Here is a 16358-nt window from a genome sequence, read left to right on the forward strand (position 1 = left end):
CATCTCCCACACAGCTGCAGGCATCGGATCATCATATACCCAACCTACAAGTTCTTCGTGCTGACTGTCCTGCTTTCTTTTCCTCTCAAGCCAGAGTCCCTCCCTGGAGGGTTCCATGGCACCCACTTCCATTGAAACTGCTCCTCCCCCACCCCCTGCCCTCTGCCCTGGCCAACTTCCACAGAACAGCATGTTGACAGCAGGACAGAAGGGTCACCAGGGAGGGAGAGGGAAGACGAGGGTAAGAACAAATAAGGGAGAAAACTTTAACTATGCACATGGGCTTTTGTAAGAACTTTATTTCTCAAAAAGGGGGAAAGAATCCAAAGTATTAAAATAATCCTCTAGTCTTTGTTCTGGAGGTCAAGAATAGGATGACAAAATAATTCATATAAAAAGGTCAAGCATAACTGTAGATCTTCCACTTGTAGGAACATCCTGAAATTCATCCCTCCAGCGTGATGCCCAGATTCCAGCTACATCAATGGTACCAAGTGTCCCCTGGCCAGGGACAGACTGAAGATGTCTGGGATGCAACTTCACAGACACAAAGGCCAGTCTTCCCAGTGGGTATAGGTTAGTCCACTTTAGTTACCGTTTCTCATGAAAATGTTAAAGGTTTTAACAAGTTGCCCCTCAAGAATTCGCAGTTTCCTTTTCTGAAGATGAGTGTGTATAAAAGAAATGAAATTACACGTGGAAGTGACAGGGCTGAGGATGGCAGGGCTGGTCTCAGTCAAACACCAAGAGATTTTACCTCGCTGAGGTGATACAAGTGCCCAGAACTTTCCCTTGTCATTGATGTGAGATGGCGTCCCTTAGTTTCTACCTCTGAGAAGGAATGGACTGGGAGAAGCCAAGCCTCCTTTTGCAACAAAGATTCTCATCCCAAGACTGGACTGGGGCTAGGGGGACAGCCTGGAGGTAGGGCCTTTTCCTAGCAAAGACAGACACACAAGAAGGCTGGAATGGAGTGTGGACAATAGCTAAGATGGAAGTGCTGAGCTGAGCCAGAAGCACAGGTGAACTGCTGGGAAGGCAGACCCTTCCAAGGAGCAGGGGACAAGAACAGGTTCTCTCTGGAGATTCCCGAGTAGCCTAACTGTGCCAGGCTGCACAGCACAGTCCTGACTGGTTTCTCTCAGCTGAAATTTCTCTGGGGAACAGGGAGGTTCTCATGGAGATACTTTAGGCTGCCGTGCTCTGAGAAGTCTGAGACCACGTGGTCTTGCCCTCGGAGCAGCCACTTCGTAGTCAGCAGTCCCTCAAGGCCTACCGGTCCCCGGGCGTGGATTCGTGATGTACTGATTCCTACTTCAGCTCCTATTAAAAAGCAGAAACAAAAGCAAAAAAAACGATCATGGGGAAAGCTGTGGCTTTCCCCAGCCACTGCTGCCTGTTCACCCATGAGCCTACAATGGGTATCTTCTCTGCTAACTTCTGCCCCCATCCTCTGGGGCTCCCTGGTGTTCCTCACCCACGTGGGTGTGTCCTCTGCTCCTTCCCCTTCTGCGGCACAGTGCAGCATGTGACTTCTTTTACTGCCCTTCATCCAAGGGTATTCTGAGTGTTTAGGGGGGCCTCTTCACCGTTCTAGGCCTCTCAATCCTGTACCCCGTCTCGACATCTGGGCATGCCCTGACGCTTACAATAACGTCCAGTATGGAGTTCATCACCCGAAACCGCTCCCTCCCCTGAGATGTGATCTTCCTGGATAGCCCAGGGCGGCCTTGAACTTTTGATCTTCCTGCCTCAGCCTCCTGAGTGGTAGGACATCAGGTATGTCCTACCTGGCCCATTATGCCAAAATGGTTTTTATTTATTTACTTTTTTAAAATTCATTTATTTATTTTTTTTTTGTATGTGTAAACTTACACATGTATATGTGTACCACCTGCACGACAGTGCCGATGGAGGCCAGAGAAGGTCAGATCCCCCGGAACTGGAGTTAGGGGGGCCTCTGGCTCCACATATACGCATATACACGCCTGTGTATCTGCATATACACACACACACACCTGCACAATGATACATGCATATGCATGCACACACACACACACACACACACACACACCCCTCCAATATTCACAGAATGTGCCACAAATATCTTACTGGATGCTTGTGTAATGGTCCCCTGGAACAGCAGACTGTTCAAACAACTCTCTGGAGAGCTGGAAGTTCTATCAGTCATGAAAGGACTATTCTAATGCTCACATTTGTCTAATGCTCACACAGATGGCAAACCAGATGCCATGGTTGGGGATGGTGAATCAGGTCTCTAATTTGTCTGTGCAGATGCCAGGGGTGAAGCCAGAGCCCTGCGCATTCTAAGCACGTGCTTCAGACGGAATCCCCGCACACTTCCTCCATGGGCCCCGTTGGTGGTGTTCAGGCTCTGTGCAGGTACCTACACCTCCCGTTCTACGTTGTGGCTCCTATCTCTGTGTCGCTCGAAAGCTGTGCGTCTGCCGTGGCAGGCTCAAGGGGACCACAGCAGCTTGTGAACCAAGCTGTGCCTGCCTGCACTGCGGTGGGGGTGCCCGGCCTTGTGCATGTTAGGTCTGACATTGGCTGTGTGACTCTGGGCAAGTGACTTGACTTGTCTCTTGGTTTCCCCATCTATGGAAAAGGAATTAAGAGCAGCTGCTTCTTCACAGGTGGAAGTCCCACCAATGCAGGTAGCGAACAGGGTTATCCTTGATTCTCTGTCTGTTCTGTATCTGGGTCACACACCTGACTGGAGGGAGGTGTCTTTACTTTGCTGTGGTGTTTAGAGTCTGTGGTGGGGAGAGCCACAGGGGACATCTTTTCCTTGTCTTTCTTACCCAGTCCAAAGCGGTAGCCATCAGAGAAGCGAGTACTGGCATTCCAGAACACACAGGCGCTGTCCACGTGCTGGAGGAAGAACTCGGCTGTTTTCTCTGGTTGGGGGTGGGGGGGAGAGAAAGCAAATGAGGATGACGAATGGCAAACAATCCCATTTTTGGTCACTCCCCAGTGACAGATCTGGCCTCGCATGTCTCCTCACACGTCAAACACACAGGCTTAGGACAGCTCTGAAGAGGAAGATGGCGAACCAGATGCCATGGCTGGGGATGGCGAATCAGGTTTCTAAGCAGTTGTGCTTCCATGCTGGGACACCCTGTTTAGGCCTGACCACTAAGTCCATACCCATCAGCTCTGTGCCCTTGAGCAGGCCAGTGACCATCCACGTGCCTGGGTGAGAAGGGAGGACATTACCTGGTTTTCAGGTTGTAGAGGATGAAGCCAGTTGGCCCCTGGGAACCCTCACCCCAATGCCTCATGGTAAGTGGTCAGTTAATGATTGCCGCTCCTTGGTGCTATGATTAGAGCGCCAGTAAATCGGCTGTGAGTTCCTCAGGGGCGATGAGGCTTCCTTTACTACCAGGCCTCAGAGCCAGATGCCCTGGCATGACCTCTGATACGCTTATGGGTGTTAAATAAATCAGTGTGCAGTTGTCCTGCTCTTAACCTCCAGGTGCTGGTTTCTTCAGCTGTACATTTTTAAAAATTTTCCTTTTCTTGGACCCTCGGTCTTGCTGGTCAGGCTTGCAACTTGGGTCAATCCTCCAGCCTTAGTTTCCTGAGTTCTGAGATTATAGATGTTTAGTCATGTCTGGCTCTGAACTACTTGGTAGGGCAGCTGCATGGGTAAAAAGGTAATGCCTCTCAAGCAGGGGAAGCCATCTTTAGAGTACTGCCAGTCATCCCTGCACTAGGCCGATGGAGGCCCCTGGGATGGACCCACAGTTAGATCAGAGAGGGTTTAAGCCATGAGCTTTTCTCCAGTGCTACAACTGTCACTGGTCAGTCTGGCGTGTGCTTTCCTGCAGGGCCAGAGGGACTGAGAGCGACAGCATCAACTGAGGGTCAGAGCAGAGAGACCTGACACCGCATGCCTGAAGCAGTGCAAACTGACCGTTCTCCGTGACGATGACATCTGTGTGGGAGCTGCCGTACTTATGGATGTGATCAATGGCTTCCTGGGTGCTGTCCACCACTTCGATGCACACTTCCAGGTCCCCATACTCTGTTCGGAGTGACTTCACTTCTGAGGGGCTGAACGTCAGGTAGGAGGCAAACTTGGGGCCTGCGTGAATTTTTACCTGTCAGAAAGGAAATCCGATACAAAACCAAGAGTAGTACAGCAGCAGCAGGAGCCAGTAGCTGGGCAACTTGCCGGGTTGAAGAGGAGCCTGGGTAACGCACCAAGGCCCTGGCGAGCCGCAGCCAGATAGCTAATAGGCCTGCAGGGTGATCTTGCCCTCCTCACCAGCATGCTCTGCTCTGGTGCCAGGCCAGGGCTTACTGGCCACTGTTCCAGCAGCAGGCCCTTAAGCAAGCTGGAGCAGGAGTCAAATGAATGCTGAATGCATGAGGCACATGAGTCCCTGACTGCTGCCTTTTTACTGAAGGAACATTTAATCATAAACTCCCATTCTCCATGAAGTGGAACCTGTGCTGGATTCATGAGAAGAAGGCGGCAACATATATGTATCTTCCCTTCCTACACCCCAGGGGAGGCCTGGCTTGGCGCTCAAGGCTGAGTACCTGTACAATTCTGGCCTGTCACACCAGTTCCAGGCTCTCAAAATGACCCTGTTCCTACTTAGAGGAATGTAAGGTTTCTGGGCTGGCCACGGAGGGACTTAACCACAGTCTGATCCCGCACAGGCTTGCTCTCTCAGACTGCACAGGACTAGGTTCATGCCTTGATTCATTCAGGTCGTGGCTCCAGCTATGACAAGCTGTATCTGTCCTGCCTGGTGGCTTGAGGCCCTGACTGTGACTTTACTGGGCACTCCACTTTCTCCAGGACTGGGAGACCCAGTCTGTCTGTCCTCAGGTCACCCTGAGGATTTAGTTCCTGCACACAAAGGTGCTGCATGCAGCATGCACATGGCCTCATCTTGGTTTGAAGCCCATCAATGCAATCCTCATTCCGACACTGAGGATGCCAAGGGTTTGCCCACATTAAGGTGAGGGCGCTCGGTTCTAGCCGAGGACACCTTTCCTCCCGTGCAGGAAGGTGACTGTGATATTTGGCATCTACAGGAAGCCAGCAATCAGGTGGGCCACTAGCATACAGACTTGAATGCAGTGAGCAGTGATGTGGGTTCTGATTCCCCTTTACTCTGTGCGGTACACTTTTGATTTCAAAGGATTTAAGGTGCTGGGTATAGTTCTGACCGACGGGGGATTACTGAAGTACACCTTTGCATGTGCTTGTGACGGGGTTTCCAGAGAAACTTAGATCTCATTAGACCTCTGGCCTAATGAGTGGATTAACCCTTTGATGGCTCTGTAGTAGGATGGATAATTGGGAGGGGGTAAATGGTAGAAGATAAGCCTCCTTGAGGGAGGATACCACTAGAGACACATTCCCTCTTTCTCTGATTCCTGGCTTCCTTGAGGTAAGCTACTCCCTCACCATGATGGAACAAACACTCTGAAACTGTGAGCCAAGTTAAGGGGTTACAGGCCTCGTTAGGCTACAGTGTAACTAAAGGAAGCATCTGCTTTGTCAGTTCTCAGGTTTTCTAGCTGCAGCCTTGAGGAAATGCTGGGTCCCACTAGGGAGTCGCATTTCCCCAGACTTCTGCATTTCACACGAGACTGACATACAGTGCTGTGCTCAGACACAGATTCTAGGCATTTGCTTTTCTTCTGTGGCTATGTATGGTCCTCCATGTAGTTTTGTTTCTTTTATTAGTCTTTTAAGTTGTTTTTCTTGGGTGTTTGGTTTGGCTATAGTGACACAGAAACCTAACACTGGGGCCATACTGTATGGATAAGCATCCTTCCCTTGATACACAAAAGGATGCCACGTCAGGGTCACAGCAACCAAGGAGAGCAGGCTGCTTCCATAGGCTGCATTAGCTTACATAAGAGCTCGCTCACACTTGCTATGAAAACAGGAAATGAGGCCATGAAGGACCTTTAATAGACTGTCCATTTGACCATGGGACCTTCTAGTAGTTTTTAATTGTGAAGTTAGGACAGCATAAATCTGTCTGTATTTCAAACTTACTGAATTTGCTTGTATTCAACCTCAAAGACAGGTTATGATCAAAACCCCAAAGCTATTCAAACTGCTCATCCTGAATGCCACTCAGTACGGGTGTTTATATCGGCAGCTGAAGACATTTTGGAGGGAAGGCATGAAGGCATATACGTTTTACTTCTGAAGTCACTTCTGAGGCTACAGGACTGGCTCATCAGCTAAGTGCACCGGTTGTTCTTCCAGAGCACCCCAGTTCAATTCCCAGCATCCACATGGCAGAGCCTCGAGTTCCGGAGGAGCTAATGCCCTTTTCTGGCCTTCTAGGGCACATTTGGTGTACAGACACAGGTATCACACTCGCACATAAAATAAAATAGTAAAAACATTGTGCCCCCCCTAGTTGGAAATACAACTTCGCCACCCAAATAAAACATTGCTGTAAGGATCCCAGTCTGTATGGTGCTACGTGGTCTGCTACCCTCGGACCTTTGCAGCAGGGAACTAACGCTGCACTCTGGAATGTGTGCAGCCATCTGTGTGTCAGTTCCAACCACACAGCAGTCTGCAGGAGGAGGGGTGACGTCTTATTCACCCCTGAATTCAGCACAGCACTGCACGCACAGCCCAAGTGTAACACACTGTTTTAAGCCGCCTGGACTGTTCTTGCTCGAATGTCTCCCGCGGGCCTAGCGTACCTGTTCCACCCTCAGCATATCAATGATCTGGTCAAATAAGGGTGATCTCAGCAGGTCCCGGTGGATGAGCAAAGTCTCCAAGGCATTGCAGGCAGCTGGATATTCACACTTGGAGTCTCTGACTGAAGGAAAGGAAGAGCGAAGAGTGAGTCCTGTGTACACGATCCACAGGCGCCAGGGATTCACCAAGATTTCCCCCTCACGTCCCAGGAGCCCTGGGACAGCTCACCGAGTCGGGTGACCTTGTCCACACTGGCCTCGCAATCCACATACATGTGGCAGATGCCTTCGCTGTGGCCCATCACCGGGATCCCCTTGGCAGCTTTCTGGATGTCTCTGACCAGCTGGGAGGAGCCTCGAGGAATGATCAGATCTATTATTTTGTCAAGGCGGCAGAGATCCTCAACTTCTTCTCTGGTATTCACCTGAAGAGGGAGGGAGCCAAAGAGGAAGATGGCACTTTCTGGCTATACAAAACACAGGAAGAGCAGCTTCCCCTTTGCAGAGCAGCAGCTGCACTCTGGTAACTAACTTCAGCCACTTGGGGGCATGCTGGGTCTCATTAGGAGGTCACATTTCCCTGAGACTTCCACTGACAACCTCCATCCTGGGATGCAGACTAGACAATCACAAGTGCTGTGTTGAGACATAGAGGTGCCAGGCATTTTCTTGTCTTTTCTAGATTTGTTAGTGTCTTCCATCTAGTCACACTACGACAGAAATACAACATGCATGTGGTAGAATGCTCATAGCTACTTTATTTCATGAAGCCAATGCCCAGGGCCAGCCCAAATATCCATCTATGGTATGTGGCTATAAATGAACTACTACATGGTCATGAAAAGGGAGAAAGAACTCTTAGATTCAAAACCACAGATGAATAACACAAAGATAATAAAATAATAAACAAAGGTCATAAAATAGAAAAGTGCATTCTGGATAACTCTATCAAAGTTCAGGAACAGAGCTGAATATGGTGAATGTCAAAGACAGTGGGAAGGGCAGGAAGGGCCCTGTGGTATGCTGCGGACATGTGGTTAGTGGCTGTGCATATTCACACAGACCCGTCTACATGCAATCTGCATGTACTACCGTGAGTTAGTATGCACTGGTAGAGCGAGGAGGAGAGGGAGGCAAGCAGGAAGGGAACCCATCCAGCCAGGCTGTGCTAGAGCTGGGCTGAGTTCTGAAGCCTGGAATCCTCCCACCAGATTCTCTCTGAGCAAGCAATGAGGCAGCTCCTCCCCACAGGGAGAAGGGAATCCTGAGATGTTGGGGCGGAGGAACCTTCCATGAAAAAAAAAAAGCTCTAGAAGTGGCTTAAATCAAATCAAAACCCTACCATAGACTGCTGAGTTTTTGTACCCCCAACTCTGGTTTTACCCAGTCCAGAACATGGGCCTAGGAATGAACAGCATTTCCTCACAAGGTTATAGTGAGAATTAAAGGACCTAATTAATGAAAGTGTCTCACATGACTCGAACCTGTTCCCACTGAACTCAACTGGCAGCTCCGGCCAGGTGAGTGACCGTGGTGACAGTGGCAGCAGCATGTTCTGGTTCTTCCACACCACAGGAGGGCTGGTGAGAAACTTTCCTAAAATGGCTTAAGCCAAATCTAAACTCTACCAAAGACTGGCGGGTCCTTTACTCCCGAGTCAGATGACCCTAAAAAACCCCACCAATAGGAGGGACCCAGCCCTACAGTGGGTCTGTCACTCTGGTAACTTAATGAATGAGCATCTGGGGGCCAGTGGTATGGCTTAGCAGGTAAAGGTGCTTGCCACACAAGCCTGGAGACCCGAGTTCAGTTCCTGGAACCCAGGTAAAGGTGGGGGGAGGGAAGTGACTCCACAGAGTTGGTCTCTGACCTAAACGCACACTCACACCTGCACCCCCGTACACACAAGACAACAGTAATAAAGAAAACTAAGCTTCTAAAAAGAGTGAAGGTCTAATTGATACCGAGTTGCTCAGGAGTGCCAGGATACATCGGCATGGCAGTGGCTCTCCCAAGCCAGTGACAACCCACCTGGCTTGTAGAATGGCCTAGGGTTCACAAAACTTGCTGCCTCTCTAATCAAGCTCACCTGTAGAAGCATCTTGGCTTCTCTACAACCTAACATTTGCTACAAATCTCCATAGCCCTCACCTGGCCCTCTGTGAGTCATTTCCAGGGACCTACCAGCTGTATGGCCTCCTTGACTCCATGGATGGACAGGGCCTCCTGGGTCAGGAGGTGGAGAATGCGGTTGCTGTGTGTGGCCTCCTTCCCTCCTTTGAGCAACAAGCCATTGCCACTTGCAATAGCCAAGGCTGCCACCTGCAGACCAAAGGAAACATGGTCAGAGTGACAATGATGTTTGCATTGCTGTGGGCTTTATTATGGGGCCTGTCTAACCTTTACCAGCTCCACTGAAGCCCAGAAAGGGTGGGGACCCCCGGGATACTCAACCGTGTCCACTGAGTCAGCAGAGGCTGGGGGGCACCTGTGGCCGCAGCTGACCGTGGTCCTGGAACTGACGGGGGACTCTAAATGCCCGATGCTGAGAATCTGGACAACACAAGCTCATGCTAGGCCTGAATGGTGACAAGCAGCCTGCTGGGGAGCACACACTGCTCAGGGCAGGGGAGGATGAGATATCCCATTACAGCAGCCAAGAGACACAGGCGTGGTCTGCCTAAGCCTGAGGCCTGCTTTTCTGAACACCTTTCAGATAAATGAAAATCACCCTAGTTGTAGGGAAAAGGCTACTAAAACTCTTTGCACAGCCATTTTTAACCTCCAAATTAGGTTGTTTTGTTTTTTGAGACAGGGTTTCTCTGTGTAGGCTTGGCTGTCTTGGACTCATTTTGTAGACTAGGCTGTCCTGGATCTCACAGAGATCTGCCTCCCTCTGCCTCTCTGAGTGTTGGAATCACAGGTGTGCACCACCACAACCAGCTTAGATTAGGGGTTCTTAATGCTTTCTATTCACCTGAGTTGCCCTTGAGCCCCTTAGGAAGGGTGTGTAAACATTCTCCAGCTAAATGCAGATACCATGTTCCACGCACAGTTTTTTGTATGTCGTCACCCAGGGCTATGCTTCAGGTGAGCAGCCTCAGCCACAAGGAAAAGCCTATTTATTCCTTGTGAGGAATCTGGTGGCTGAGAGGTGGCCAGGACATTTCAAGAACAGAGTCACAGGGAATTAGGACCATTCCTGCTAGCACACATGAGGTTTGCAGCCACCAACGGGCTCTTCTACAAGACAAGCTTGTGGACAGAGGGGTGATGAGGACAGACAACCCTGGGAAGGGAGTCCTGTGAGGAACAAGCTGGTGTGAGGCCCAGTCAGGGAGTACCCGCCACAGAGCACTGCAGGCTCCACAGTCCCCTATGCCTTACACACAGAGAGACTAGCTTTTCATTTTAAAAACAGAATTTTCCTTTGAGACCTCAGAGCCAGTACAAAGAAAGAGTTCACCTTAACCCACTCATAGCTGAGTGGGGAAAATGTTTATTGATTTCTCAGATAGTTTAGGGCAACAAAGCAAGGCCGACTCTCTACTGGCCCCTCATGTTTCTCAGCATGGCTGCTCTGTCATGGACTAACCCCATTCCTTAAAGAGGCCTGCATTCAGTCTTCCATTAACAACCCAGAGCGCCTTTTCTATTAGATGTGCCTACAGGAAGCACTCTGTGGCACTGACAATGGAGTCTTTTTGTGTGTGGGTGGACAGGTGTTAGGTGAAGGATCGCTAGCAAGCCAGCAGGGATGTGCGGTCTCAGAACTGGGAATCTGTTCTCCCCCTCCCTGCAGGGGTGATCTGGGCCCCAGCGGCAGCCCGACACTTAAAAGCGTGACAAGGAATATTAAACTTTCTAGTGGGTCAGCTGCATCTCTGCTCTGGGATGTCTGGAAGGATGTAGAGCATAACCCACCTTAATAATAAACTGATAACCCCGTGGAAATATCTTTGCATCTTTGAAGAAAAAGATCTTTCTTTTACACATGTATATACATGCATACATACATCTATCTTTGGTGACTTATCTCTAGCCCTGGTGATGGTCACACCTACCTGGGGTAGACAGTCCGGACGAGACTCAAAGATCACCAGTAAAACACCTATTGGGACAGTTACTTGCTCTAGTTCCAGGTTTTTGGCAACCCGAGTCCGGCGCAGGACACGGCCCACGCTGTCCTGGGAAGAGGCTGCAATCTGTCGAAGCCCGATGGCCAAGCTGTTCAGTTTTGATGTGGAGAGGCTGAGGCGCTTCAGCAGAGGGACTGCGAGTCTTCCTGCAAAGGCAATGGGATGAAACGGTCAAGTGGCGGCTGCGAGGGGGCTTTGGCCACCAGCTTTACTATGGTAGGAATAGACATGGAGCTGAGAGCCTTGGGGATGCAGTGCCCTGCATCCTTACATAGTCCTTCCTGGGGGCGGGGAGGGCTGGCTTGACACCTGCACCTCATGTCCCCAAATCATCACGTTTAGCACGTGACATTCCAAAACATTCCAGCATTTCAAAACATGGAGGCCTGGTTTCTACCTAACAGTTTTGACAAGAGGCTGAGATGTAGTTGTTACACATAATGTACCACAGCTACTGACAAGCCGGGCTATCTGGAATATGGCGTGTGAAAAAAAAGCCAACCGTGAAACATCAGGCCTACCCATCAAACATGGCCGATGCATGTGTGCACAGGTTGATGTCTCAGTGGCATCAAAAACAATCATGATTTGTCTACTTTATCTTTCTGTTGCTGTTGTTATTATTTGAGACAGGGCCTTACTATGTGGCCACCACACCCAGCTAGCCCCCACTGTCTTAAAATGACAAACCAGAGAATGAAGAGGAAAGAAGGAAGGCACCTGGGCCTTGCTGACTGTAACTGGTCATCTACTGAGAAAGCCCTTAGCACAGTGCCTGCTAATATGATGGTCTCAGCCTTCATTAGCTGAGCGTCTACAGCAGTGAAGTTCTCAGTATCCTTTTCTGGTAAAAATCTAAAATTGCCACAGAAGCCAGACCTCACATGAGCCTTGGGAACAAGAAAAGCTCCTTGGAGGGTTGGTTTAAAATATCTGGAAATGGAGCAGGACTAAATACTAAGAATAGTTAGAAAAAGAAAAACTTAGGTAGTATCCGCCACCCACCTTTGATGAAAATTACATATAATAAATAATATAATTTCTTCAAACAATCTTGTCTTTAGATAGAGGTAAGAATTATCAGTAGCTGGGAGGTGGTAGTGCACACCTTTAATCCAAGCCCTTGGGAGGCAGAGGCAGGTGAATATATCTGAATCCAGAGCCAACGTAGTCTACAGAGTGAGTTCCAGGACAGCCAGGGCTACACAAAGAAACCCTGTCTCTATAAAACAAAAACCAAAACAAAAAAAAAAAGAAGAAAAAGAAGAGAAGGAGGAGGAAGAGGAGAGAAGGAAGAGAAAGAGGAGAGAAGAAGAGGAGCAGAAAGAACCACACAAGGATAAAGAAGAACAACACAAAGAGAAATGCAGGAACACTCCTTACCTTCTGCCTCCTCCAAGTCTTTTTTGTTGGCTAACAGGATCTCTTCCCGCTGGTCTGTCAGCAGGTCTGCCAGATGATGGATGATTTCAGATCTCTACAAGAAAAGCAAAAGCAAGCCATGGACACACCAGGGGTATACAAGAATGCACATGCTTCTTCCTCTACCATCACAGTGCCAGGCTTGTCCCTGGAGCCGAAGCTGCCACAGACTGAAATCCCCTTTTCCCACACATTCCTGGCGGTGCCCACCTCCTAATATGTTCCCACCTGCCCTCATTTCTTCTTTTCCTTCTCCTTTTTCACTCCTGATTAATGTCATTAGGAATCTATGGCTCAGCACTGGGGATGTGATGAGTTATGTAATTTGACCATGAGATAAACTGGCATGTAAAATTAGGAATGACACAGACAACTTTACAGATTTTCTATCAATAGACTGTTATTTCTCAGGTAAGTTTTTGTTGTTGCTGTTGCATTGTTTTTTGAGACAGGGTTTCTCTGTGTAGCCCCTCTTACTCGCTCTGTAGTCCAGGTTGGCCTTGAACTCACCGAGATCTGCCTGCCTCTGCATCTTGAGCACTGGGATCAAAGCATGCACCACTAATGCCGGGCCGTTCCGGGCAAGTTTTAAACCTGGCTTTTCTTTCTTGGCATTTTTTTTGAGATTTATTTTTTTTATTTTGTTTTATGGGTATGAGAGTTCTGGCTGCATGTGTGTCCATGCTCCTCAAGCACACAGTGTCTGTGGAGTCCAGAAGAGGGCGGGTACTAGACCACCTTGGAACTGGAGTGACAGATGACTGTAAGCTGCTGTGTGAGCGCTGGGAGTCCAACTCAGGACCTCTGGAAGAGCAATCGGCGCTCTTAACACCGAGCTATTGCTGAAGCACTTCGGCTTTTCTTTTTGGTTAATTACTTGGTAAAGTCACTTGGTAAAGGAGAAAATCCCAGTCCTTCATGCCCAAGGAGACTTATCCTTAGCCATCTTTCTGGGAAATGGGATAGCGGGTGTGAAGATAACTGAAGCAAAGCAGAGTGGTCTGAGAGAAGCCAGGCTCCTCCTTGGTTTTAACTTTCTTCCCCTGTAGCTAGCTTTTCTCTTCTCCCTTCTCAGACCAAAGTGCCCCACAGAAGAAGCCTGTAACCCTCCAGCCACAGCGGCACACCCTTGGGAAGTCTGCCCTGGATTTCACCTGTCCTCCTCATCTCCAGCTTTACTGCACTGCCCCTGAGACTAACTCACTATAGACAAGGAGGGGTTAATCACAGAGCAGGCTCCGAAGCTCTCTCTGGCAGGTTTTGCAGGTGCTTCAGTGGGCAGGAAGGGGTAACTTTCCTATGTGTCCATGTCTGCCATGTGTCAGATCTACAGCTTCCCTTAGCTTGTCTTTGATCAAAACACAGAAATGTGTTTTGTGACAAATGTGACAGAAAGATTTTCTTCAGACTAAGGGGAGCATACAATCATTTCAGATGATTCTTCTAACACTAGGAATAAATGGGGCCAGCAGACTTGACCGTTAAACCAGAACGCACCAAGCTGTGAGTGAGTGTCCTCACCTGCTCAGGCTCTAATGTGGCCAGCATCCTCCCTCCAGATCGAGCCATCTCCCCCTGCTGCTCCACTGTAGGGCCTGCAAGAGCACATGCAAGCATCAGACCGTGGTGAGCTTCACACTGACTGAATGCGGAAGAACGCCTGGTGTCGTAGTGTGCTTGTTTGGCACACAGAGATCACCAAGGCCAACAGAATGGCAATACCCCTCCCCCATAAACATACCATACATAAACAAACATACCATACATAAACCATAAACAAACCAACACATGCCAGTGTAACTCAGGGATGAACACAGTCCTGCGTCTTATGTTGACAAGTCTCTGTGCCTTCCGGAGCTCAGCTGTGCTTTGTGGAGCACACTGCTTATGTGCTGGCATTTGTGAGCACAGATAACAAGGCACATCTTTGTGTGTGCTTCAGAACTCAGACCCTGTCTTATGCACCTCTCTGCATATCTAGCACCTGTTAGTTCTTAGTGCAGGCCTCGCAAGTGTTTCCTGGTTTGGGAGACTAGGAGGACTAAGAGATTCTTACAAAATCCAGTTCTGCAAACAGTGTTTAAAATGCCAGTGTTTATGATGTGGCCTCACTGATTTCATAACCTGGATTTGCAGGGTGAGAGCTCAGGCTTCAGTCCCATCGAGGCTGGGGCAGCGCTGGCTGTTATCCACAGGCTATGGGACCTGAGGGAGAACTACTCACCAGCAGGCTTTACTTCTGAAAAGAAGGTGCCGACTTTCTTTCCCTCCACGATGTCTGTGATGACGTGCCCGGACACCTTTGGGTGGGTTCCGTTGGCAATGACGACAGAAGTTCCACCTTGCAAAGCCCAGAGCGCAGCTTTCACCTAAGGGGTCGGGTTAGATCCAAGAAGAGATTCAGACCTAGAAACATACACTTTAAACTTGCATGATGACATAAGACACAGTTCCATATTTAGCAAGCTAAATAAATAGAGGGGCGTGTGTAACAGCTCAGGATCTGGGAACACACATGCAAGCCCACCATCACTTTCTGGACCAGCTCAGCATGTACTGCCTGAAGGGGAAGCAATGAGTCCTGTTTTCTCTGAGACCCTCTAGTACCAAACTCAAAACTTGCACATTTTGATTTGTCATGCCTAAATGGCTACAACTGGATGGCTAGAGGAATAACTGGAACAGGATTTTTGTGAACAAGGCTCTGTTCTTCTTTTCTAACATTGCTATAGGTGATATTCTGCATTAAGGGTATAGAGCCTATAAGAACAAACAATGGGAAAGAAAGGAGTTTTGAAAAACTTTCAGAAATATCTGAGTTGATAACAGAAGATTTATTAAGTGTGAAAATTATATGGACCCTGCCCTCTATGGTTACAACACTGTGAGAGCTAATTTTCATTATCTGCTTGACTGGATTTGTATTCATTATGGAAATGCACTTCTGAGTCTCCAGAAAGTTTTAACTGGAAAAGGAGAACCCTAGATGTGAGCTGGGGCCGCAGGCTAAGTCAGGAGGAGGGAGTGAGCCGGGCACCAGTACGTCTTTGTTTCCTGACTGTGGATGCAATGGGCCTAGCTGCCATGTCAGCAGCTGCCACGGCTTCCCTGCCTTGCAGGACCATGCCCTCAATCTGTGAGCCAGAATAGCTTTTGTCCACTATTATGTCAGAGCAACAAAAAAAAGCAGTGAACACATGCACAAAATGTACTGCTCATGTTAATAAAATAAAATACATCTAAAGACATGACTAAACATAGGTATACGACAGCCACAAAACATTTAAATATGTGCACATTTAAGTGTATGTGTCATATTGGAACCATAGGCGTCCAGACAAGCTTAGCAGTAAAAATGTTAAAATGCCACGTGGGCTTGATGACTGGAGAGTTCAGAATCAGCTTACCTTGGCTTCCATGCCCCCCAGTCCCACTCTTGACTTGGTTCCAAATGTCACAGACTGCTGATCTCCCGGATAGAATATGTCAATGAGCTTTGCATCATCTGAGCCCGGGGGACTGTCAAAGAGGCCTAAAAAGTGGATCAGAGTCGGTGACACTGCACAAAGGCCTCCCTAGGCACTTGCTACTATACTAAAAATACAAACAAACAAAACAACAACAAAAGCAATGATTGTACTGTACCAGCTCCTGTCTCAGCGGGAAAGAGGATAAGGGGTCAGTGTGCTCTTTAGACAGCCTTAAGCAAATGTATCTGGGCCTCCGGGCACGGTCACATCCTTGGCACAGTGCCCACAGCACTGGCAAGAGCCCTCCCCTCTGCCATCCCAGCTCACCATGCTGCACCTGAGCAGCAGAACCGAAGGAGAGATGAGCGCAGAAACAGTACAGTTGCCACACTCTGCAGCGGACATTTCCATTTCTGTAAAAACCCAGCTCTGTCTTTGTTTCAATCCCAAGTGTGGGACATGGGGCTGCTGATAGTTTGTCCACAGCTGATAACTGCCTTGTGTGGCTCAGAGAGGGGCATCGTGGTCTTTGCCAGCTGCAGTTAGTGGAATTTTGGGGACTCTGAGGGGGAATAAATATCAGAGCCCAGAGAAAGGATGCTCCAAG

The 16358-nt window shown here is 48.9% G+C and overlaps 1 protein-coding gene across 2 annotated transcripts in view; it reads right to left on the reverse strand.

Annotated features, from left to right (window-relative positions):
* Positions 1-279: 279 nt before the first annotated feature.
* The window catches only part of Aldh18a1 (aldehyde dehydrogenase 18 family member A1), a 34632-nt gene continuing 18553 nt past the window's right edge, over positions 280-16358 (reverse strand). For both annotated transcript variants that reach the window (XM_055591524.1, XM_055591523.1), the window contains exons 8-18: positions 15689-15813; positions 14506-14650; positions 13803-13876; positions 12243-12336; positions 10785-11005; positions 8905-9042; positions 6950-7145; positions 6721-6842; positions 3941-4127; positions 2826-2921; positions 280-1323 (exon numbers count right to left, since the gene is read on the reverse strand). In XM_055591524.1, coding sequence (XP_055447499.1) covers positions 1142-1323; positions 2826-2921; positions 3941-4127; positions 6721-6842; positions 6950-7145; positions 8905-9042; positions 10785-11005; positions 12243-12336; positions 13803-13876; positions 14506-14650; positions 15689-15813 — 1580 coding nt within the window. In that variant the 3' untranslated portion in view covers positions 280-1141. The remainder of the gene's footprint in view (positions 1324-2825; positions 2922-3940; positions 4128-6720; positions 6843-6949; positions 7146-8904; positions 9043-10784; positions 11006-12242; positions 12337-13802; positions 13877-14505; positions 14651-15688; positions 15814-16358) is intronic.

This window comes from Psammomys obesus, unplaced genomic scaffold (genome assembly GCF_907164565.1).
Source record: "Psammomys obesus unplaced genomic scaffold, mPsaObe1.curated_primary_1811, whole genome shotgun sequence".
Classification (NCBI taxonomy): Eukaryota; Metazoa; Chordata; class Mammalia; order Rodentia; family Muridae; genus Psammomys; species Psammomys obesus.